At 45.8% G+C, this 26,087-nt stretch overlaps 1 protein-coding gene across 6 annotated transcripts in view; it reads left to right on the top strand.

Moving 5' to 3' along the window:
• The window catches only part of rufy3 (RUN and FYVE domain containing 3), an 84,359-nt gene that overhangs the window by 14,750 nt on the left and 43,522 nt on the right, over positions 1–26,087 (top strand). For 2 of the 6 annotated variants that reach the window (XM_063046927.1, XM_063046928.1), the window contains 2 exons: positions 3,822–4,012; positions 10,342–10,401. The exons of 1 other annotated variant lie outside the window; for it this stretch is intronic. In XM_063046927.1, coding sequence (XP_062902997.1) covers positions 3,835–4,012; positions 10,342–10,401 — 238 coding nt within the window. In that variant the 5' untranslated portion in view covers positions 3,822–3,834. Of the gene's footprint in view, positions 1–3,267; positions 4,013–10,341; positions 10,402–26,087 lie in introns of those variants that run through there. 3 more of the 6 variants (XM_063046924.1, XM_063046930.1, XM_063046926.1) reach the window with 2 other exon arrangements.

The following is a 26,087-nucleotide window of genomic DNA, read 5'->3' as shown; positions in this document are numbered from 1 at the left end:
CGCTAAGTGTCTGGTGCACCAAGCCATTGCCTTGTTTGTCTAGAGTACTGGTAATTACTCCCTGTTTGGATATTACGGCTTTGGACAAGGTTCTTTAGCTGCATATTCACTCAGAAGGATGAGGGACTTCAGCCCATTAAGCCCCTGCTGTTCCTTTGAAAGAGTTTCCACAATTATTCCCACTCTCCCACTCATTTTCTCTCTTTATCTCAGTCCCTTTGCAGCATTCCTGTCGAATATGCTCCCACCACCCTTTCAGACAGTGCACCCCAGACCACAGCCACCTACCGCTGAAGAAGATTCTCCCAGTGTAGGGTTTCGACCTGAAACATTGACGGATCTGCAACGTTCCCACAGATACTGCTCAATCTGCTGACTTCCTCCAGCAGGTTGTTTGTTACTCCTCCACCGACCTCTGGTTCAATTGACAACTTACGGTACTGTGCAATAGTCTGGGGTGTGTGTGTGTGTGTGATATATACACACACACACACACACACACATACATACAGTGCCTAAGACTTTTGCAAAGTACTGTATAATTTTATATACTGTACTGGTGCCACAAAAAAAAAACCTCAAATTTCATGATGTATGTGAGTGATGATATGGGTCTCTATTATGGACTGAGAGTGGGAAGCGAGCAGGGAAAGGGGAATCACAGTTGGGAAAATGGGAAGGGAGAGGGGAGGGAGCAGGAAGCACCAGAGAGATGTTCTGTAGTGATGAATAAACCAATTGTTTGGAATCATATGACGTTGCCTGGTGTCTTGGAGCTGGGTGTGTCTGCACCCACGCTACCCCCGCCCCCCGCCCCAGCACTCCTTCTCTGCCACCTGTCCGACCCTGCCATTGCCATTCCCAACATTCTTTGCTCCCGCCAGATTTACAAACTCACTCTCCACTCTGCGTTGACGAATACAGTACTGTGTAAAAGTCTAAAGACACCCTAGCTATATGTATGTGCCCAAGACCTTTGCACAGTCCTGTAGGTAAAACCTACTTCCCCCGCTTCTTTTTCCTGAAAATGGAACCTTTCTTTTGTCAGCATCCTTCATGTTGAACTCCATTTAATAGACTCCATTTAATTCTTCAGCCTCTCATTCTGGTAAACTTCTCCAAGCTCTCCCCCCAAGAAGTGGGATCAGAATCGGACTCAATACTCCAACAAAGCTACGTAGCTTAAAGTTCTTGCTTAGTGTTCAAGTTAACACTCACAACACGCTGGAGGAACTCAGCAGGTCGGGCAGCATCCGTGGAAACGATCAGTCAATGTTTCGGGCCGGAACCCTTCATCACAACAGTGTGTTGTGAGTGTTGCTTTGACCCCAGCATCTGCAGAGTATTTTGTGTTTAGTGTTCAAGTTTACTGTCCTTTCTCTGTGTGTACGTGTGTATATATATATATATATATATATATATATACCCCCCCGCCACAAAGTGAAACAACATTCCTCCCGGACCACATAAACCAAAATGGTGCCAAATAAATAAGTTCATAAGATGTAATTCAAAGTGCATGTTGTGTGCAGCACAGGTAAACAGTAAACAACTCACTGTCCTAGTGATGAGAGCTCAGTGGTGGCAGGGTACTCAGTCTCTCAGCCTGAGGGAAGGATTTACCCAGTCTGGCAGACCTAGTTTGAATATTCCTGTACCTTTACCCTGAGGGTATTGTGTTAAGGAGATGCTCGGAGGTTGGTAGGGATCCTCAGCAATGTTTCTGGCCCTTTGCCTGCAAGGCTGCTGGTAAATATCACAAGCAGAGGGAAGGGAGACCCTGCTGATCCACCCAGCAGTTTTTACTATCCTCTGTAGGGTCTCGCCTTGCAGTTTCCGTATCACACAATGAGGCGGCCAGACAGGACTCGTTGGCGCTTCTGTGAAAAGTTGTTAGAATGAGGGTGGGAGCCTTGCAAGCCTCGATCTCCTCAGTGTACTGTGCCTGTGATCTGTCTGTGTTGTTTTAAACATCTTTATCATCTTGCCTCATCTAAAGCTCTATATATCCAATCCCAACCCTCTCAGTGCCTCGTCCTGCCATTTGCCTGATGTTACAGTGTGACCCTTCTATGGAATTCAGGTTCAAAGTTTTGGCTTTCCCCGTTCAAAGGCAGAGGTAGGTGTGATTCACCATGGTAACTGCCAGTTTGGTCGTCTCTTTCTCTAGTCCTAGGTAGAGTTGCTGCCTCACAGCTCCAGTAACCTGGGTTCTGGTGCTGTCTGTGTGGAGTTTGCATGTTCTCCCTGTGACTGTGGGAGATTCCCTTAAATGCTCCAATTTCCTCCCACGTCCCAAAGATGTTTGGGTTGGGGGTTACAAAACAAGAGAAAATCTGCAGATGCTGGAAATCCGAGCAATACACACAAAATGCTGGAGGAACGCAGCAGGTCAGGCAGCATCTGTGGGGGAAAAAGCACAGTCGACGTTTCGGACCGAAGTGAAACGCAGGGAGAATAGGTTTCGGGGAATAATTCTTGTGAGCCAGAAAAACAGAATGGGCTAAATGGCCTCCTCCTGTGTCATAAGGGAATCTGGAACTTCCTATTAACCTTCAAACTTTTTCTAGACTTGCAAAGGTATGGAAGTGGTGTAGTGTGGATACAATATGCAGCCTGAGTCGGGTGGGCTGAAGGGCCTGATTCTATTGTTGGTTATAGCACAGAAACAGGCACTTCAGCCCACCGTGTTCACTCTGATGTTTAGCCCATCTACTCTAATCCCATGCCTCCAATACTTTGCCTTTTTAAGTTGTGTCTAAATATTCCTATGTAGAGTAATTGTATTGGCACTGAGTTCCGATATCAACCACCCTCTGTATGTGTTTATTTGCCCTAGCTGACTTCCTAACTACCCCTAGCTGACTTCCTAAAATACCTCATTCACACTTATTGAGGTGAAATTCCATTGATGAATACTGTCCCAATTTTCTAACTGATCTGCGTTCTGCTGTAGCCTTAGACAACCTTTCCTCCCCATCAGCAGCAGCACCACCAACTTTAGTGCCATCTGCACACTAATTAAACATGCCTCCTACATTCACATCCAAGTCTTCAATATAGTATCACAAACGATATCGCAACTCCCTTTCTCTCCTGCTTATTGTACCTTGTCTCCAATTCTACTTTTTTTTTTCTGCGTTAAGTATAAACTGAGCAGCGCCTGTGTTTCCAGTTTTGCCCTCTGTCAGGGTGTGCAGTTTTCGGAATTCGCTGTGTTTATTTGCGAATGTTATTGTGAAGTAGGAGTGCATTGCCTGATGCGTGGGGAGTCAAGCAGACAGTGGGACAGTGGACGTGCTCTGCCTTCTCTCTGCTGCCAGATGGATGAGTGAGTGTGCCTGGGACCAGGAGGCAGGCAGCACCAATTATACTCGCCGCCGCAGCATCCACGGAGCATCTCGGGAATTGTTTATGGATAAGGATCAAAGTCAGGTGGTGCTTAATGTTCAGCCCAGGGTTCGACTAAGCCAGCCATTTTAGCTTATCCCGAATCTGCGAGGAGAGAAGTGGTTTTCCTGGCATCTTGGTCCAGAGCATGCTCCGTGGAGTCGCTGAAGCGAATATCTGAGCACCCGCCTTTGCATTGATTTGGTACCATTGCCGGAGGATTGCAGTCTTGCAAACGGGCAGGGGCTTTGGCGGAGTTGTCCCGGGGAGAAGCCTCTGCTGAGTCACTCTGCATCGCCTCACTGGTGTGTTGGTAGTCTGGTAGCGAGGCATCCGTCGCCGCACGTTTCACGCCACCCCCTCGCAAGGGAAGGGGGTAACTGGCCGGCAACAACAACAACAACAAAAAAATCGCGTCTCTGTTCTTGCAGCAGCCGAGTCATCATGTCTGACCTGACTCCTCAGAGTGACGCCCCGACTCCAACCACCGAAAAGATCACCCAAGCCGCCAGGGAGACCATCTACCTGTGCAACTTCCGAGTGTCGGTGGATGGAGAGTGGCTGTGCCTGCGGGAACTCAACGACATCTCCCTCACACCTGACCCGGAGCCCAGCCACGAAGGTACGCTCACGACAGGGAGGCTGGATTTTCAGCCCATCCATTAGACACAGCGTTAAACGAGCGGGCCCACAGGGATGTCATAATTGCAAATCTTATTTTGACAGACGCCCTGAAATCTGCTCCATGTCTACATTGATGCTGCTGTCACGTTTTTAAAATAAGATTTATATTTTAACCTGAATTGTAAAGCTAACCGTTATGCATCACATTAAAAGCCCGTTCAGACATTTTGAATAAATATGTAGGCTGAGATCTGTTGAATCTGGTCATTGTTAGATTAGTCTCACCTCGCCCCTCGGAGATTGCAAGCCTCCTTGCGAATTGACAGCTGTTGCTATTGGGATTTTTAAAATAAAACGTAGGGTGGCCTTTTTATTAAAATGCCCACTGAAAGCAATGATGCAAATAATACATTTTGTATATTTTTAAAAAATCAAGTTTGCGACAACCGATTGGATTTCCTGCGGCAGGCGATTTGGGAATACACAAGCGACAATGCAAAGGCACTTTTATCTTTTGTATTTGGGAGGGGCAGAGGCGAGAGGGACGCTATTGCTCCTAATCTGGCAGTCAGCGTCAATCATCTCTTTAGGTCTAGATATCTCGCCACCATCAGCATTAACGCTTTCACCCCCGAGTCCCTGCGCACATTCCTCAGTCGAAAGGGCAACATGTCGAGTAAGCGAACCCGCAGTACACTTCACAAAGGCTTTACTCGCGGTTTAGCATTTCTAAATTACAATGAGACGGGGTCGAATTAAGGTTCCTTGATTAAAAGCCTCATCCGTCAGTGTTGTCAATTTCCAAAGACAAGTTGCAAACAAAAACAGTGAATAAGATCTCCCAAGATACCATGTCACGTTAATTAGCTACTGTTTATTTTTAAAGAAAAGCAGGATTTAGGACCTGGAGACATCTTGTTGAATTACATCAGATATCAGCTTAGTGTCAGTGCTGTATGATCTCAGAAACTGTATCTCAGGAAGGATCTGAAGAGTGGTAAACTGGTTTATTGTTGTCATGTGTCCCAGGGTAGAGTGTAAATCTGTACAGGCAGTTGATCACATCAGTACGTTGAGAGACAGAGCAAGGAAAAGCAGCAACGGAGTGCAGAATAAAGTGTTACAGTTACAGAGAAGTATCAGTGCAGGTAGACAATAGGTGCCAAGCCTTGATGATGTAGATGGTGAAGTCATGGGTACATGTTATTGTACAAAATAGGATATGATTAGGGCAGCTGTGTTCAGTAAAATGGACCCAGGAATTTACATTTATGGAGAGGCTGAGTCTAGGGGTAACACCTGGGATGGGAGGGTGGGGGCTTGTTCAGTCACGAGTGACTAAAGAAAATAGATCTCTGTTTTTAGCGTTTGGAAGAATGGAGGATGCTTCTCATTAAACGATCCTGGGGGAATATGATGGAATAGATGTTTCCCCAGTGGTAGAATTTTGAAAGAGCAGACAAGGGGTGGTGATATAAGGCCGAGGGATGCAGTAGGAGGTACATCCTCTGCTCTGGAGGGTTGTAGAGATTGGATCATTGGGGAAAAATAAATTTGTGAAAGCCGAGGGATGAAGGGTGATGAAGCCTGGGGTCAGTCAGCCATTGTTGTATTCAGTGGTGAGATAGGTTTGAGAGGCTATTTCTGTTCTTTATGTAGAACAGAGAAGATTAAGAGGAGGTTTAATGGAGAAACTAACACCAGTAGTGGGGAGGGGGGGGCTACTGTTTATTTTCCATAGTGAATGATAGTGACTGAGGTCACTGAAGGGGCGGTGAGAGCAGATTCAACAGGAACTTTCAATGGAGAAATTGTTGTGGGGAGTTTGTAGGGTCATGAAGAGAGAGCAGGGGTCTTAGTCTAATGAGTTCTTTCAAAGAATGAGCATTGGCTTTATGGGCTTGAAAGGCCTTGCCCTGCTTTGGGCAGCACTCACTGCTGTCTCTCCTTGTCTGCTTAGGTTGATAGCAGGAAGTGCTCTTATTTGATTTTAAAGCCACTACTTCCCACCCTTTCGTGCTCTGACACACCCAATTCATTTCTTTTTCAATTAATAAAACCTTGGTCCCTCCCCTCCTTCAGGGCCTTGGGGTGATTGGAGAATGTGTTCTGGTGTAATGTGGATGCATTAACTTTCCACAGAAAGGAAGGCTAAGGAAACGTTACTCCCCACTCCAGTGCTTCTCCCCCCGCCTCCTCCCCTCCCCCTTCTGGCCCTCCCATTTTTGTCTCATTTCCACTCCCCCCCACCCCCTATTACCCATCTTTGTCTTTCTCCCCCATCTGTTTCTGGTTCCATCTGCCATCCACCTCTCCCCTAAAGGCTGATTTATACTTGTGCGTCAAGCTTGCGCCGTAGCCTATGCAAGTGGGCAACGCCATTGTGGGCATTTATACTTGTGCGTTGGTGTGTCTGTGTCGCTCTGCAATTCGCGCATGTCACGCATGTGCACACACCTGCCCGTGCAAGTCTTCATGGTCATGGTGGTCTTTCTCGGGATAAACAAATTTAAAGCGAGCGTCCTTTTTCGTAAAAGCGAAATGTGTCCTCCATAATTTCAGAGGTCTGTAAAGCTTTATGGAAAGCATTGCAGCCAGAGTTCCTTCCCTGCCCTTCAGTCGCCCAATGGGAAGCTATTGCAGCGTAGGAGGAAATGCGATGCTACCAGGTGGACCAATCACAGTTGTTGCGGTCTGCGTTGCCGCGACGCGCAGTTACATTTTGGGAGAGGTGCGCGTCAGGCTACGGCGTAGGGATCCGCATAGGCTCTGTGTAGGGTTCACGGCTACGGCGTCGATTTGACGCAGAAGTATAAATCAGCCTTAAGTTCCCATTATCATCTCCTTATCAGATTCCTGCATAATCCTCATTCTCCCCCCTCCCACCTCACCCCTTTTTTGTCTGCATCTATCTATCATCCACCTGCCTCTTCCCACTAACTTGCCTATTACTGTAGCTTTCACCGTTTCACAGTCCACCAACCACCTAGGGCCTCTCTCTCTCTTTTGTTGGCTATCTCCCCTCTCCACACACATTCCTGACGCAGGATTTTGACCTGAAATGTTCACAATACCTCCCCCCTCCAGCACAGGTGCTGCTCGACCTGTTGAGATCCTGCAGTGGGCTGCTGATTGCTCAATGCCAGCCGATCTATGTTTGCCTGTGTCTACTGCAATCCCTCCCTAAATTCCCTCCACCCCTCATGTTCATGGGGGTGGTATAAAATGTACTGATTAAGTAGATTGTTAGTGGACAGGATGTTTCCAATGGAGGGAGTGTCCAGAACCAGAGGGGACCACCTCAGAATACAAGGACGACCTTGAGGTCAGAGAGGAGGAAGAATTTCTTTAGATTGGACAGAGGGTGGTGAATCTGTGGAATTCATTGGCTCAGACTGCTGTGAAGGCTAAGACATTGGGTATATTCAAAGCGGAGGTTGATAGGTTCTTGATTAGTAAGGTCATCAAAGGCTGCAGGGAGAAGACATGAAAATAGAGTTAAAGGGGAAAGTAGGTCAACCATGATCAGCTGGTGGACCAGACTCAATGGGCTGAATGGCTTCACTCTGCTCCTATATCTTACGGTTTGATTTCTGAGCTTAGCTGAACCCAGGGGCCTTCCCCAAGTTTATATGCAAATATACTTTCAGTAGAGACTTTCCAGTACAAGGTAAGTTGTTTATTTGTATCAGCTGTTGGAGGCAGATGTGACAGAGGCTCTTAGATAGGCACATGAATATGCAGAGAATGGAGGGAAATGGACCATATGCAGAAGGTATTAGTGAAATTAAGTATCATTTCATTGAATTAGCTTGGCAGAATATCACGGGCTGAAGGACATTTCTTGTGTTGTACAAGGACAGGAAAAACCCTGCAATCTTTGCCATTTATCCAGTAGCATCCTGACTGGTGTGAATTTTAACCCCAACCAACCTCCATTCATTACTCTTCATCCTCTTGACCAACCAGGTCTATTCAAATGTTTCAGTCGTGTTTCACTGGAGTCCAGCAGCGATTTCAGTGGTGGAGGGTGGAGGGTTCCAGATTCCCCTAATGAGGAAAATTCCTGATGACACCCCCTGCCAACCTCGCTTTGAGGATAAGGTTAAATCCATTATCAAGGACATGCCTATAGGAGACAATACTGAGTCTGATTTGAGTCACTTAACTACTCATATTTTAATTGCTTCTCATCAGTTAGATAGTAAATGTTGCCGTCTCAAGTAAAGGTAATCACAGTAATACGATGGATTGGGAACTGGAGGCCACTCGGCCCCTTGAGGCTACTCTCTTATTTAATGAGACTGTGGTTGGTCTAAGTGTAACCTCACTCTACATTCCCATTCTTTCTTTCACTCCATCGCTTCAGGAACCTATTTAGCTCAAAAAATTTTCAAGTCCTTGCTTCGGATGTTTTGAGAAAAAGAGTTCCAAAGAGTCTTGGCCCTGGTGTGAAAATTTAGTCTCCTCCTTGTCTTAAGTGGCTGATCAATTTTTAAATCTGGATTCCACACAGGAAGAATTATTCCCTCCACAGCCTCTCCCAGACGGGATCCATTAGATCTTGCCTGAATCATAGAGCACAGAAATAGACCCTTTTGGGCCACCATGTCCATTCTGACTATAATCTCTCTCCTTTTTGCCTTCATTAGGCTCACATCCTTCCACAGATTTTTTTTTTAATCCAGTTGTGTGTCCAAGCACCCTTTTCTTAAACATTGTAGTTGTATTTGCCTCCACCACCTTCTCTGGCAGCTTGTTCCAGAGTAACAGCACTTCAGTGTGGGAAAACTTAACCCTCAGATCTCCTCTACTTTCACCTTAAACCTATGTCCTCTATATCTAGATTCTTCATCCCAAGAAGAAAAGAACTTTTTCAATCCATTACTTTTCCAAACTCCTGCAAGTACGAACTTAACCTGTCTTGTTGCGAGTTGCCTGAAATAGCTTTGGAATGGTGGATGTTGTGCATTTCCACATTGGGGGTTTGCTGTCTGACTCTTAGTGAAAGGATGCAGTAGATGGGGCCAGCCACTGGTTCTGGGTGGATGGAATGTCAAATTGGGTCCCTGACATCCAGCAACACCTGGTTGTTCAGCACCTTCCCCTATTGCACATCCCCACGAAGAGCTTCACAGGAGATCTGCTGGAAATGTAGACAAAGAGCATCCTGATCGGGGAGGGGAGAGAGGTGGAAGGGACACTTCTGGAAGGAATTCTGGAGTTTTGGATGGGGGCCTGTGAAGGCATAGCTGCTAGTGAGGGCGCAAAGGGAATGCCAGAAGGCCATCCTCTTTTGGATGCATGCTAGTATATCAGGACTGGCACTGAGAAGTCAACATGGTGGAGGTGGACAGATGAGGAGAAGGAAAATTAAGAAAGAGGCAAAACAGGGGACAAAAGCCAGTCTTTGTTTCTTTTCCTGCAATCTTTAATATTTGTCTCCCACCAGGTGAGTCCAGAGTCCAACATGCGGTAGCTTGATGAGCCCACATCTAGGCTGGAGGGAGTTGAGGTTGGGTGATATCAGCCATTTGAATTTCCCACCACCTCAAGGATGAACAGTGGGGATTTGCTATGTCCTGTGTTGATGTGGGCCTGTAGGCAATTGGTCTGCAACTTACTGGGCGCCACACCTCTATGGTACCTGGCCGGGGAAGGTGACAGCTTCAAATTGTGGCTACTGTAACACTGATGCAAGGGTCATCCTCGTTGTCCTGAGAGCCCCTCCCACTCCGGGAACTATGAACGTGATGGTGCGTGGAATGGTTTCATCTTTGTCGACTCTCTTGGTGTCAACCTTTTTGCTGACCGGGCATGTTGCCAGGATGCTGTAAGTTGAATCCATGGTTACCGAGGCAAGACCACTATTCTTAAACCTAATGCTGCAACATTACAGAAAACTGATTATGGAAGCAGGCCATTGGGCCATTCGGACTCTGCTAGCCAAAATCCCAGGAAGTATTGCAGGTTTTGTAGTTTCTGCAGCATTAATAATACATAGAACCGCACAGTAGAGGTCCTTCGGTCCACGATGTTGTGCCAGTCCTTCGATGTACTCTAAGATCAATCTAACCCTTTCCTGCCTCATAGCTTGCAGTTTTCCTATCATCAACGTGCCTATCTAAGAGACTCTTAAATGCTCCTCATGTATTTGCCTGTAGTACCACCCCTGGCAGGGCAGTGCACGCACCCACCACTCTGTGTTTTTAAAAAAAACTTACCTCTGTTTTAGCCTTTGTTTTCCTCAACGGCTGTTTTTTATGGTTGTTTTATTTGCATGACATTATTCCTTTTTTCTTTTTATTTTTTGCTGCTCTTTGAAAGGCTCTTGGGAGGATTTAACAGTGTGGGTGGATCAGATGGAAAAGCTTGATGGGGCTGAAGGTGCGTAACAGCATTGCTTCTCAGATCCTATCCTGTACCTCGTTTGGGGGCCCTGTCGTTGTCACGTTCGCTAACCTCCTGTTGTATTGTTGGACAGACTTTTCAACAGTGCTTTTTCACAAATGTTTCAAACTACATCGCAGTCACTTTAAAAAAAAACACCTTGTGAGGTACAGTCTCCTATCGGGAGCCTGATACCTATGACACTGTGAAGATAACCAGGTACAATGATTCCACGACGGGGACCTGGGGCGGCCATTTGCCTGAGGACTGGACATAATTCCCTGCACTCTGGGGGAGAAAGCAGCTGACAGATCTCTCATGTCAGCTTTGGAGATCTTGTTGCTTAGTTTAAAGCCGTATCTCAGAGATCCCGTTCTTGTGGTACCCCATGCCATGTTCACAGAAGATACAGCTCAGTCAACTCAAATGTGCTTGTGACATATAATGTTTATCCTGTGTTCTCCGGAGACCCCTGGCACTTCCTTCCAGTGACACCCCAACCCCCAGGGAGATCGGTGGCTGGGTTTTGGGGTGTTTGGTTTGGGTTTAGAGATTCCAGGCAGGATCTGTGTGCAAGCAAGTCTAGGCATGTGTAGTACAGCATAAATAGAATGCTGGAGGAACTCAGCAGGTTAGGCAGCGTCTGTAGAGAGAAGCAGACAGTCGATGCTTTGAATCGAGACCTTAATCAGTGGTGGAGCCTATCTTGTTACAAAAGGAAACAGTTTCAGCCGATCCTTGGGCTTGTATTTGGTGTTGTTGCCCTTCACTTTGATGTGTACAATGTTATTTTTCTTCAGGTGAAATATTTGGGCTGCATTGGAAAAATAACTCCCAACATTAAAGTTGGGATATTTTAGGTTTTTCGGAAGGAATGTTTTATTTCAATGAACTCTGATTCTAAAGCATGTGACCAGAGCACCAAAAAGTAGCTCTCAGAGTGCTGCACCCCCTTGGCATTACACTGGCAGTATTGCCCTCCACTTGGGGTGAAGCCTCTGGAATTGGACTTGACCATGGAACCTTGGGACCTAAAATTGAGAGTAGACTATTTCCTGTCCTGTAGAACCAGGATCCAGGCAAACTACCACATTTGCCCACATTTATCCCATATCCCTCTCTTCACGTACCAGTCCAAATGTCTTAGAGTCATAGAGCGTGGGAACGGGCCCTTCGTCCCAACTTGTCTCTGCTGACCAAGGTGCCTACCTGAGCTGGGCTATTTGCTGCATTTGTCCCATTTCCCTTTAAACCTTCCGTGTCTATGAAACTGCTTCCCTTTTTTAAAGAAAGCCATTCAGGGCATGCCCTTTTCTCACTGTTACATAGAAAACCTGCAGCACAATACAGACCCTTCGGCTCACAAAGCTGTGCTGAACCTGTCCCTACCTTAGAACTACCTACTCTTACCCATAGCCCTCTATTTTTCTAAGCTCCATGTAGCCATCCAGGAGTCTCTTTAAAGACCCTATCGTTACTGCCTCCACCACCACTGCCGGCAGCCCATTTCACGCACTCACCACTCTGCGAAAAAAAAACAACAAAAACACCTTCCCTCTGACATCTCCTCTGTACCTAGTTCCAAGCACCTTAAAACTATGCCCTCTTGTGCTAGCCATTTCAGCCCTGGGGAAAAGCCTCTGACTATCCACATGATCAATGCCTCTCATTATCTTATATACCTCTGTCAGGTCACCTCTCATCCTCCGTCGCTCCAAGGAGAAAAGGCTGAGCTCACTCAACCTATTCTCATAAGGCATGCTCCCCAATCCAGGCAACATCCTTGTAAATCTCCTTTGCACCCATCCTATGGTTTCCACGTCCTTCCTATCGTGAGGCGACCAGAATTGAGCACAGTACTCCAAGTGGGGTCTGACCAGGGTCCTATATAGCTGCAACATTACCTCTTGGCTCTTAAACTCAATCCCACGATTGATGAAGGCCAATGCACCGTATGCTGTCTTAACCACAGAGTCAACCTGCGTAGCGGCTTTGAGTGTCCTATGGACTCGGACCCCAAGATCCCTCTGATCCTCCACACTGCCAAGAGTCTTACCATTACTGCTATATTCTGCCATCATGTTTGACCTACTAAAGTGAAACATCTCACACTTATCTGGGTTGAACTCCATCTGCCACTTTCAGCCCAGTTTTGCATTCTATCAATGTCCCACTGTAACCTCTGACAGCCCTCCACACTATCCACAACACATCAGGTAGGAGATACGGAAATCTGAAGGCACATACTCAGGCTTTCAGGAACAACTTGTTCCCCTCTGCCATCCGATTCCTAAATGGACATTGAACCCTTGGACACTACCTCACTTTTTAAAGTGTATTATTTCTGTTTTATTGCACTATTTTTAATTTATTCAATATACATATACTGTAATTGATTTATATGTTATTTTAGTTTTTTCTTCAATATTATGTATTACATTGAACTGCTGCTGCTAACAAATTTCACAACACGGTGGTGATAATAAACCTGATTCTGATTCTGAAACTGCTCAAATGTCTTTTAAGCATAATTGTACCTGCCTCTACCACTTTTCTCCTCCGTCACTTCTGATCTCACCAGCAGAGCAGGCTTCCCAGCAGTAAGACACTATTAGAACATGACAATTTAATTCCTTATGATACTGTTAGCCCTGCTACAGCCTGGCATGGGCGGGGCAAGGGGGGCATCTTTTAATGTTGTTATTGTACCTGCCTTAACCACTGCCTCTGACAGCACATTCCAGGGTGGGGGAAGGGGAGCATTGCCCCTCAGGTTCCTATTAAAACGCTCCCCACCTTAAACCTCTGCCTTCTAGTTTTTTGGGGGAAAAGACCCAGCCTGTCTAACCTCTCTGTGTAACTCAGTAAATCCTGCCAGCATCCTCATAAATCTTCCTGACATCATCCTGGAACCATTTGGTTCTCATTTAATGTTCTGGTGCAATTCCTGTACCTTTGGATAAAATTGTCCCCCTCTATCCAACTGCCTGAATCCAGCTCCCTGTCTCTTCTGGTTATCCTTACCAGTTAGCATTAACCTTCTTCTCAGTCACTCAAAGTGCCTGTAACCTTGGCTGCTGTTTGTCTGTTCTTCTCCTGGTCTCTCTGCCCGCTGTGTGGAGGAATGACTCCATGTGTGTCATCTCTGCCCCTATCCTTTTGCAACCTTTGAGGAGATGCATCCTGAAAGCTTCCCTAGGTGTGGATACCATCTACCGCAGCTGCAGTCCCCACGGTCAGAAGCTGGAACCAATTGTGACAAGGCAATGCACGAGCACAAATATGCCCGAATGGTCCGGGTGCTTGGAAATATTTACAGATGCCAGCAGTGCATTCCTGGTCAGCGTGGGTTTAACTCCTACACGATGTTTGGAAGGCTCGAGATTTCTTTACATTCTCTGCACCTAAAGCTAAACAGCTTGCTAGATTAATACGTTGGTCAATTAAAAGTTAACTGCTGGGGTGTGGGATGGTGTTTAGCCAAGGGCGTTACAAGCCAAATGGATGTTACAACAATCCTGTTAACTCATGATCCGCTGCCAGTGATCTGAGTGAGTAAATGTAAATTCCTTGGCTGTCACTAGGATTTGAACTTTGGCTTGTGAGTCAGTCATCTGTGCTTCTCAGTCACCTAGTGAAGTAACTTTGTTGACATCCTCTGAAATACATGCCAAATATCTTTTTAAGATCTTTGGCACATACCTGAAGCTTCTCTGAAAATCTACCTGCTTTTATGCTTGGGATGCTTTTATTCTTTTAAGTAAAGCTTTGGTTTTATATTAAAAAAAGTTCTGCTGTTAAGTTTCACACCTCAGACATTTTGAGGTTGAGCTGTTTTCTGTGTAAAAGTAATTGTAAACCACAGCTAAATATGGATGGTTGTCTGTTATACAGATGAGTATTTGTTTGACCCTTCACTTTCACTTCTGCAATCCATATAGCACTGATGTAGGCCCTTTGGCCCATTGACTCTGCTAATTATCACCATCCATTTACTTGTAATCTTGTTATCCACTCCCCATGTTCCCATCAGCATCCTTCTCATTGTATGACCCACTTGCACACCAACCTACACCTCTCTAGGGTGTGGGAGGAAAGACGAGCACCCATAGGAAATCCAGGTAGTCATACGGAGGACTCCACAAAGACAGCACCAGAGGTCAGGGTTAATCCAGGGCTCTAGCGCTGTGTGGCAGTGGCTCTATCAGTTGTTCCACTATGCTGCCCAGTTCTTGAGCACTTAAATCAAAGTCAGTTTAATCAAGTATGTAATTAATGGCTAATAAATCCTCCCGCAAATTTGGGAGGAAATTCCTCTCTTCGATATTGTGGGAGAATGAGGGAACCCTGGCCATGATGTCATCCCTTCCTCCAGTCCATCTTCTTGCAGACTCTGTGTTATGAGCTCAAGAATCCACAACCCTAACCATCCCCTTGTTTTAAAACCCTTTCCAAAATTTACTGAGCTGACTTTCAGTGATGTGCCCTCTTCGTTTGGTCAAAGTGAGTTTGATACTCCTCTGATAAGACCATAAGACAGCAGCAGAATTAGGCAATTTGGCTCATAGAGTCTGCAATGCCATTCCATTTAATTAATTAATTTTATTTATTGAGGTTCAACGTGGAATAGGCCCTTCAAGCCACACCACCCAGCAATCCCCTAATTTAATCCTAGCCTAACCATGAGACAATTTACAATGACCAACTAACCTACCAACTGGTATGTCTTTAGACTATGGGAGGAAATCAGAGCACCCGGAGGAAATCCGTGCCTTCACGGGGAGAACGTACAAACTCATTGCAGGCAGTGGTGGGAATTGACCCTGTATCGCCTCTTCCATTGTGCTAACCACTACACCAGCATTTATTATGGTTTTATATTGCTATATTTATACTCTATTCTTGGTTGGTGCAACAGTAACGAAACCCAATTTCCCTCGGGATCAATAAAGTATGTCTGTCTGTCTGTCTATCTATCTAGCTATTATCCCTCTCAATCCCATTTTCCTGCCTTCTCCCTGTAACTATTGATGTGCTTATTCCATTTTAAATGTACCCAATGACTTGGTTTCCACGGCTGTCTGTAGCAATAAATTCCACGGATTCACCATCCTCTGGCTAAAGAAATTCCTCCTCATTTTTGTTCTAAACGGACACTTCTCTAGTCTGTGGTTGTGCCCTTTGGTCCTAGACACTCCCACTATATGAAATGTCCTCTCCATGTGCAACCTGTCAAGGCTTTTCAGTATTTGATGTGTTTCACTGATATCTCTCTCTACCCCCTGCCCCCCCCCCAAATTTCTCTGCACTCCAGGGAGTACGTCTAGAGCCATTAAATGCTCCACATTTACCCTTTCATTCCCAGAATCATTCTCGTGAACCTCCTCTGGACCCTCTCCAATACCAAAACATCCTTCCGCCGAGGGATCGTACACTTTTGTTTAAGGATTCCCTTCTGAACTCGACGGCAGTAGTAGCAATCTCCCAGAAACACAACCAGCAGCAACTACTTTCCAGAATACTGGAAACTTGTAAGAACCTTAGACGAGTTTTGAGATTGGATGCACAAAATTGAATTGGGCGATTAGAATAAGTAACTCCCAGTCTCGGCAGCTAGGCTTTAGTTAATATAAGAACACGGGAGGATTCTGGTAGAAGATGGAGGGGATTGTACTTCTCTGCTACAGGGGTGTCTGTGACCAGAGAGAGAAGCAGTTCAATGATGTGAAGACTTCCATAAATTCCTAATTGGTTTTAGATGAAAATCGAAGTTGCTGTAAACACTGGAAATCTGAAATGTGAACAGTAAATGCGGGAAACGTTCAGTAGGTCTCAGACCTGAAATGTTAACTACTCCCCTCTACAGATGCTGCCTGAGCTGCTGAGTATTTCCAGCAACCTGCTTTCCTTCATGTACTTTACAGGATGTAAAGATTGAAAGTGGGCAGTTTGTATACAATGAGCTCCCACAAACAGCCATGTGATAGCTAGCGACCGATCTGTTTTTGCGTGGTGAGGTTGACTGCATTGAGATAGTTTAATAGGACTTGTACCTGGGGCCGTGGAGCAATCTGAACACAGTCCCTTGCCCAACCAGTTCATGCCAGCTACGGTGTTCACTCAGCTGGTCCCAGTTTCCCAGAATGATGTGTATCCATTCAAGACGTGCCCTCCATCTTCCTAGATTATACATTGGTACCTCCTCAATCAGTTTCTTGGGTTCGCTATATTCACCACCCTCTACATGGAAAATGTTACACCTCAGATTCCATTTAAATCTATTCCTCCTTGCCCTATGTCTATTTCTCGTAATTTTGGACACCCTTTCTGGGGTAAAGACTGTTATCTATGCCTGTCAATTTTAACCGTTTTTAGAAGGACATCCCTGCAAACATGACGTATGCTGCACCACCCCCTACGTCTCCCCTCACCATTATCCAGGGCCACACACACAAACAACACTTCACTTGTCTGTCGGGGGTCCTCTGTTGTAACCAGTGCTCCCAGTGCGGCCTTCTGTACCAAATGCAGATTGGAAGGCTGCTTTGGAGACCTTTGCCAGTCTGCCTTAAAAAGCAGGATTTCTGGTGGCTACCCATTTCGATTCAACTTTGCTTTCCAATTCTGATGTGTCTGACAATGAGGCCAAACTGAAGTTGGAGTAGCAATGTCTTGTATTTCGTCTGGGTAGCATTCAGCCTGATGGCATGAACATCAACTTCTCAAACGTCCGGCATTTACTCCTTTCTTTATCTATTCCCCATTCTGGTTACCTTGTTATCCCTTCTCCTCACCTCCTCTTTCTCTTTCTTTCGTGGTCCACTGTCCTCTCCTATTGGATTCCTTCTTCAGCCCTTTACCTCTTCCATCTATCTCCTCCCAGCTTCTTACCTCATCGACCCTCCCCCAGCCACCCACCTTCCCCACTTACCTGGTCTCACCTATCAGCTGCCAGCTTGTACTCCTTCCCCTCGCCCCCACCCCACCTTATTCTGGAGTCTGCCTCTTGCTAATCCAGTCCTGATGAAGGGTCTTGGCCTGAAATGTTGACTGTTTATTCCCTTCCAGAGATGCTCCCTGATCTTTTGAGTTCCTCCAGCATTTTGTCTGTTCACGATTTCCATCATCTGTGGAATCTCTTGTGTTTATTACACAGTCAGCCTTCATTCTGCTACTCTGCAAGGAACGATGATAGCCTGCCTGGCCCATTTCTCCCAATGTCCCGGGCTCTCTAGTCCTGGCAACATCCTTGTAAATCTTTTCTGCACATTTCCCAATTTATCCATGTCTTGTGTGCAGCAGAACTGTATACAGTACTCCCAGTGTGCTCTGACCAAGAACTTGTACAACTGCACCAGAATGTCCCAACTCTATATAGATCACGGGTGTCAGACACAACTAATCTTGTCTCATTCCTAAAGCACACACGTTAACCATTAAGTCAAAGCTGGGCGAACCTGGACGGGCAGGTTCACTGCTGACGTCCAAAAGAGGATTGCATGAAAGCTTGATGGATTTGAGGGGCCTGGGGTACTAGTTGGGAGTGCAGGGGGAATGGAGAAGCACAACGAATTGTTAAGGTTCTCAGAAGTAAGAATGAGCGTAGGTGCCTTAGAATGAGGGGATATTGGAGGTTTACTCTTCTACTCTTCTCCCCACATGGTCTTCGGGGGGGGGGTGGACTGCATTTGGTCAGTTGAATAAATTGTAATTAACATACTGAGATACCGTGGAAAAACTCAAAACGAGAAAATCTGCAGATGCTGGAAATTCGAGCAACACACACAAAATACTGGAGGATCTCAGCAGGCCAGGCAGCATCTGTGGGGGGAGGGTGGGGGAAGTACAGTCGACTTTTCGTATACTGGAGGAAAAAAAAACATGAGTAGCTTTAAAAGGTGGGGGGAGGGGAGAGGGAAAAACACAAGGTGAGAGGTGAAACCTGAAGGGGGAGGGGTGAAGTAAAGAGCTGGGAAGTTGATTGGTGAAAGAGATACAGGGCTGGAGAAGGGGGAGTCTGATAGGAGAAGTCAGAAGGCCATGGAAGAAAGAAAAAGGAGGAGGAGCACCAGAGGGAGTCGATGGGCAGGCAAGGAGATGAGGTGAGAGGAAAAAGGAGACGGGGAATAGTGAAGTGGGGGGGGGTACATGACTGATGTTCAAGAAATTGCTGTTCATGCCATCAGGTTAGAGGCTATCCAGATGGAAAATAAGATGTTGTTCCTCTGACCTGAATGGGCCTCATTGTGACAGTAGAGGAGGCCATGGATTGACATACAGTGGCATGCAAAAGTTTGGGCCCCCGTGGTCAAAATTTCTGTTACTGTGAATAGCTAAGCGAGTAAAAGATGAACTGATTTCCAAAAGGCATAAGGTTAAAGATGACACATTTATTTAATATTTTAAGCAAGAAAACTTTTTTATTTCCATCTTTTACAGTTTCAAAATAACAGAAAAGGAAAAGGGCCCGAAGCAAAAGTTTGGGCACCCTGCATGGCAGTACTTAGTAACACCCCCTTTGGCAAGTATCACAGCTTGTAAGCGCTTTTTGTAGCCAGCTAAGAGTCTTTCAGTTCTTGTTTGGGAGATTTTCACTCATTCTTCCTTGCAAAAGGCTTCTAGTTCTGTGAGATTCTTGGGCCGTTCTATTCAAAAGGTTCAAAGGAGCATCTAAACAAACCTGATGCATTTTGGAAACAAGTCCTGTGGACTGATGAAGTTAAAATAGAACTTTTTGGCTGCAATGAGCAAAGGTATGTTTGGAGAAAAAAGGGTGCAAAATTTCATGAAAAGAACCCCTCTCCAACTGTTAAGCACGGGGGTGGATCGATCATGCTTTGGGTTTGTGTTGCAGCCAGTGGCACGGGGAACATTTACTGGTAGAGGGAAGAATGAATTCAATTAAATACTAGCAAATTCTGGAAGTAAACATCATACAGTCTGTAAAAAAAAAAGCCAAAGGTGAAAAGAGGATGGCTTCTACAACAAGATAATGATCCCAAACACACCTCAAAATCCACAATGGACTACCTCAAGAGGTGCAAGCTGAAGGTTTTGCCATGGCCCTCACAGTCCCCTGACCTAAACGTCATCGAGAATCTGTGGATAGACCTCAAAAGAGCAGTGCATGCTAGATGGCCCAAGAATCTCACAGGACTAGAAGCCTTTTGCAAGGAAGAATGAGTGAAAATCCCCCAAACAAGAAATGAAAGACTCTTAGCTGGCTACAAAAAGTGTTTACAAGCTGTGATATTTGCCAAAGGGGGTGTTACTAAGTACTGACCATGCAGGGTGCCCAAACTTTTGCTTCGGGCCCTTTTCCTTTTTTGTTATTTTGAAACTGTAAAAGATGGAAATAATAAAGTTGTCTTGCTTAAAATATTAAAGAAATGTGTCATCTTTAACTTTATGCCTTTTGGAAATCAGTTCATCTTTTACTCGCTTAGCTATTCACAGTAACAGAAATTTTGACCATGGGGGCCCAAACTTTTGCATGCCACTGTATCAGAATGGGAAGTGGAATTGAAATGGGTAACCACTGGGAGATCCCCGTATGCTGTAGATGCTGCCTGGCCTGCTGAGTTCCTCCAGCATTTGTGTGTGTTGCTTCTATAGTGAAAAACTGTTTTGGATGCCATCTATGCAGATCATTTTACAGCATCAGTTCATTGAGATAGTACAAAATGAAAAGCAGAAACTGAATTAAAACATTTTTTTAATTCATTTATGGGATGTGGGCATCACCAGCTGAGCCAGCATTTATTGCCTGTCCCTAGTTGCCCTTGAGAAGGTGGTGATAAGCTGCCTTCTTGAACTGCTGCAGTCCCTGAGGTGTAGGTACACCCACAGTACTGTTAGGGAGGGAATTCCATGATTTTGACCCAGTGACAATGAAGGAACGGTGATATGTTTCCAATCAGGGTGGTGAGTAACTTGGAGGAGGATTTCCAAGTGGTGTTCCCAGGTGTCTGCTGTTCTCTTCCTTCTAGATGGTGATGGTCATGGGTCTGGAAGGTGCTGCCTTAGGAACTTTGGTGTGTTGTTGCAGTGCATCTTGTAGATAGTACACACTGCTGCAACTGTTTGTTGAATGCACAATAAAGTGTTACAGTTCTTGAAACACTGCAGGCAGACAATAGAGTGCAAGGGTCATGAGATAGAGAGATCAAGGCCTGTTCAAAGCTCTTATAACAAAGCTGCCCTTCAGCCTGGTCACGTGGGTTTTCAAGTTTTTGTATCTCCTGCCTGTTGGGAGGGTTTAAAAGAGAGAAAGCCTGGTGTTGGTGGGGTCTTCGACTATGTTAGCTGCCTTCCCAAAGTAGTGGCAAGTGTAGATGGAGTCAGTGGAGGAGAGGCTGGTTTTCATGATGGACTGAACAGTGTCCACAACTCTCTGCCCAACACCTCAAGAAATTGCAGAGCAGAAACATTCTTTGTACATTCTGTGGCCCCAGACTTTAATGAAAGAGTGAGATTCAGGGCACTCGAGGGGGTTTGGGGTATCTCTACTGGAGATGCAGGAGAACTCTGGAGATATTGGGGATGGAGTTCCTTGGCAAAAGATGACCAGTCAATTCAGGTGGATTGAGCCAGCTTGTAACATGTGGACAGGAAGAAGTTGTTCAACTCCGAGTTGGATTGGTTGGTCTGCGTCTGAACTCCATCCTAACTGTTAGTAACCTTGAAGAAGAAAAACCTGTCACACCTTATTTTAACCCAGCCTCCAGCTGCCTGGGGATGAGCTCACCCCTTCCTCAGGTCACTCCCACACATCCAGGTCATGGTGACTTCCTCTGGCTGCAGTGGTTTGAAAGTTATCCAGAAGTTAATCTAAGATCTGCAGGCTTTTGCCCAGAGGAGGGTTGCGAGAGTCAGGGGCACGGACAAAAGGCACCATATCAGGAAACAGCTAGAGGGACTGAATGGCCTCCTCTTGTTCTACTGTTGAAGGATGGGTGAAGTAACTGAGGATTTGAAAAGAGGGTATGTGATCTGTAACCCTTCAGGTAAATGGGATGGGCTTGAGAGGTTTGCTGGTGTTTGTGGAGGATCAGGCTTGAGTCTGGACTCTTGCAGTGAAAACCAAAGTTGTTGTGGCCATTGGCCAAGAACTGGTCATTTGTGATTGATGTAGACATCATGATGGTTACCACAGGAAGCACCAAATCCTGCTGGAAAGTTGAAGGTTGGAATGGAGTGGATGGACTGAAAAGCCCTCTCCTCTTCTAAACTTCAACCTACTGTTATTGACCTAGGACACTGACCCACTTACCCTTTGCACAGATGCTACTTGACTTGTTGAGTGCCCTAGCATTCTGTTTTTATTCCGTATTTCCAGCTGTCCTATCAGGAGCAGTATGGGTCACCAAAGAGGAGGGGATGAAGCTTTAGTAACGGATTATGATGCTCCTAGTGACATTACCGTTGCCCACCAGACTTTTCCAACCATTCAGGAGTTGGCACAATTCTTTGATTTGAGTTTCGTTCAGAACTCCACCTCTGCAGGTGCAAGATTGAACACAGCTGGGCCTCATTTTACCGTAGTTCCAATAATAAAAACCAAGCTAGCTACTGAGGCGTTAGCCGGTTGGAATATCCGGCGTTGACATGTTGGCTTACGTTTCAGTAGATGTGCCTTTCACCCCATCACCCCCATGTTCTGTCATTTGGTGAGATCATGGCTGATCTGCCTTCTAGCTCCATGCACCCACCTTGGTCCGTTTCCCTTTACAGTCTCATCTCGAGGGGCTCTGCGCAAGCTCTGGTGATGCCGGAGAAATGGCAGCTGATTTCGTACCTGTGACAGTGGCCCGATTGGTTTTATTGGTGACACCAGCTGAGCTAAGTGCATTGGCCCACCTCCTCCTAACATCACCAGTGAATTGCCTTGGAGCCGCCCGAGAGTTCAGAGAAGCGTGTCACGCGGAAGAACCAGCCCTCGGATGGGGGAGTGGGGTTCGGTGCGGTGAGAGGCCTCCGGCAGTGAGGTTGGGCCTTTCTCAGTCCTGTTGCTGGAGTATTTGCTGAGGTTATTAATGGTGAAGTTCAGGAGGAGGCTGGGAACACCCCCCCCCCCCAAACGACTGAAGAGTGAGTCTGTTCTGTTCCCTGATGTGTGGGTAACTAGAGGTCTAGATTTGCGTCAGATGTTGTTGAGACTGTTCCTGGGGTCATGCGTCTAATTTACATTTTGGGTTTACTTTGTTCCAGAGTTAGGTGGTTTTCAGTGAGTGAGAACTGCACGGGTTTCTTAGAAACCCTTAGAGGTTTCTGAAAATAAATATTGTCAACTCCAGGAGTTCTGAGTTAGTTTGGTGTACCTGCTGAATACCCTCCAGTGTTTCAATCCCGATGCTGTTTTGATTTGTTTCTGTGATTACTGTGTCTAAATCTGGTGAGATTATTGGCATTTTATCTGTGTGATCTACTGCTAGAGACAGACAAATGGAGGAAGTCTTGGGGCTGAGAAGAGGAAAAGCTCTGGGATTTTTCTCTCTGACCCCCCTCAAGACAGTGCCGGGGGTTTTCTGTGACCAGTTTGATCCAACAGCCCCTGAGGGCAGAGAACTGAGACCTCACGCACGCCAGCCACTGCCACATCCCAGAGTGCCCCAACCCTGAAGAATGTAGAACTGTTCCTGTTCTTGCAGTTTAAGCTCCTGTCTGACTATTGTCCACTTATGCTGAGGGATCAGGTTCATGCACCTTGGGAATGAAAACATACTTGAAGCTTTGGTCAAGCTGCTCTGGAGTATCCCATTTAGTCCGTGAGCCAGTAGGGTTGGTCGGTACCATCTGAGGGGAATAATGCTCATAGAGATTTCTGGCAAGGTATACATCTCTAGAGTTAGAAAGTATGTGATAGCATTGTACCAGTGTTAGCTTTATCACTTCAAATAAGTCATCATTTCTTGTATATATTCCATATTAACATCAGTACAGCAGAAAATGTTACCCCACCCCCCAAAAGGTAAAAAACCTCATTTGGAGAGATTTCTGGAGTTTTATCAATGTCATGATATTTTCCATATTGTTGTATCAAATCAAAACAATCTTAAGCTTTTGTGGTAGCATATAGAATTACAGTACAATAATTCAAATGTGGGGTTCCACACGGCCATAACCTAGGCCCCATTTGGTTGTAAAATGAATATATTTAATCAAAGACTGCTTTCCACACTTTGTTTTCCATATTTTCATAACCTATTAATAATCGTAATTTTCCAAGTCTTCCACATCTTCATCTGAACTTTCCACACTCTGTGAGGTGGATCCCTAATTCTCACAGTCTGCCAGTCTACACATGTCAGTATACCTGAGGCTGTTTGCAACACACATACATCTTGGGAGTGAGCATTTTTTTGGACAGTTACAGGCCAGTAGATCCAGGACGGCATTAGGTGCTGGCTGGCCTTTCATCCAGTGCACCACCAACTGTTCGACTTCCTCTTCTCTCTCCATCTTCCATCCTCTGCCAACAGGGCATGGCACTTGTGGGTTCTTCTCCAAACATCTTCTCCGTATACCAGCCTGGTAGTTGGCTCATCGTGCATGTTTTGTTAAGCAGTCCTTGCATGGTGGGAGTTGATGACTTTCGATTTCACCTTTTTTGGCACAGAAATGGTGATACCTGAGCTCATTGACCTTGGTGGTCGATGCTTTTGGGGCATACAGGAGAGAAAGGATAGCTTCCATATGTAGACTGCACCCTTGTGCCATTACTATAATGCGTCCAAACAAAAACCTGTCTGCTTTTGAGATGATCGCCCTCCCAGTTGATTTCACTTCTCTCTTCTTGCACATATCACTGAATGTATTCAGCTTGTTGGTTTTCATTGGGTCATGGAATTTCTTTGCTGGTGGGTTCTTCCTCTAGTCTCTCATCCTTGAAGGTTGCATAGCATTGCTCACCAATCTCATATACCTTCATCAGGTCAGAGGCAATGTCCTTGGGGACTGCCTTTGCCGTAGAGATGCTAATAAAGTCCCACTTGTCTGCAAATGGGTTGACCCCTTCATGTACGAGGCTAACCACTGCTGAAACTGCTTCCTCACCTTTCTGGATTCTTGGCCGCTGTAGCTCTGCATGACAAAGCTCTGATTTGTTGCCTTGCACCATCTCCCTTAACTGTTCCAGGAATGCACTGCGGTGCTCAGCTGTTATGTAGTAACACTGGATAGCTCCAGCATTCAGGCTAAACCGTGATGTGCCTCCAGGAGTCTGTGTGTCTTTGTTCACTGTGGCTTCAATAGCCTGGTCCACAGGGATCTGCCCAAAGGGGTTGTTACTTGACAGCTGCACTGAGAATTGGCCTGTCTTGAAGGCCTCATACACAGAAGGATTCTTCTCTGGGAGGTTCATCATCTGAGCAAGGTAAGGGGACAGGTACCTGGCATAATTCATCTTATCATAGGCAAAGCACCATGGGATCATGGTTCTTACAGCATGGAGGTGCAACTCCCAGTCCCCCTCACGAGAGGCGCGCAGAAGCCCAAGTACCACGTTCTCTAGCCCAAGTACCACGTTCTCTACCTTGTCAATATATGATATCTAGAATGCAGATAGCTCTCCATTGTTGTGACAGAGGTGTTCCAGAAAGTCTGTCCACCGGGTTATCAGCTCAGCTAAGAGTGGACTTTGCAGCAGATGGTTCAACTTCTGTTGGTTCAAGTCACTGGCCATGTCGTTCACACGGTCTAAGAATGATTTGGTCATCCCACTCCTCTCTTGAACGTTGTCCTCAACCCACAGTGTGAACTCTGCCCATGCGAGTCTCATCAGTGCTTCATAGATGTACTTGTGGACCCTGACAGCATGATTGTAGTGTTTACCACCAAGGACTCCATTGATGGACCCCTCTGTGACAATTCCAGCCTCTATGCATACGTCCTTTAGACCAGCATCCCAAAATCGCTTTCCTAGGATGGCTAAGGCATTACATATGGTACGGAATGTCCCCATCCTGAGAAGAATGTTGGAGAAGCGCTCTTTGTGCTTCCAGGCAATTTCAGTGGCTCACGCTTGATCCATGACTGCCACAATTGTTTCTAGATGACGTTCCTTCCTGATTAGCTCTGATTGGTTCAGGATTTCAAATACTGTGGTTAACTCTGTGGCTGGTGAATTGATGGTTGGCAGATACCCAACAATATCTTGTGAGATTGGTTCTTGGTCCTTGGTGCTGATATTAAAACCAGTCCAGCTTGGGATTGTCTGATTCTCTGGATCTGTTTGCCTTGCAAGTGTCCACACCAGGTTCTTCAAGCAGGCAAGAAAGCTACCACTGCTGCAATGCTATCACATATTTTCTAGCACTAGGGGTGTATACCTTGCCAAAAATCGCTGTAAGAATTATTCCCCCCAGATGGTACTGGTGGCCCAAATTTGGGGTCCTGGCTCGTGGACTAAATGAGAGATTAATTCTAGGGCAGGTTGTACACAAAACTCAGTGAGAAACGGTGGCGTATAGAAAAAGGCAGGGCCATTTACTCATTGTTTTCTTTTCAATAATGAAATTATGGACATTTGTATGTGAACAGTCTGTTTGCAGTTGGCTGTAGAAACTAAGGGTACATATGAATAGGAGTGCTCAGTAACCAATGGGAGGTGTAACTTCTGGTCATGTGATTGGCCATGGGTCATGTGATGTCACCACCAGGAGCACACCCAGCCAAGACCGGTC

The sequence above is a fragment of the Mobula hypostoma genome, chromosome 4 (genome assembly GCF_963921235.1).
Source record: "Mobula hypostoma chromosome 4, sMobHyp1.1, whole genome shotgun sequence".
NCBI lineage: Eukaryota > Metazoa > Chordata > Chondrichthyes > Myliobatiformes > Myliobatidae > Mobula > Mobula hypostoma.
Note: the sequence above shows the minus strand (reverse complement) of the source record. Positions and strands in the feature narration are given on the sequence as shown.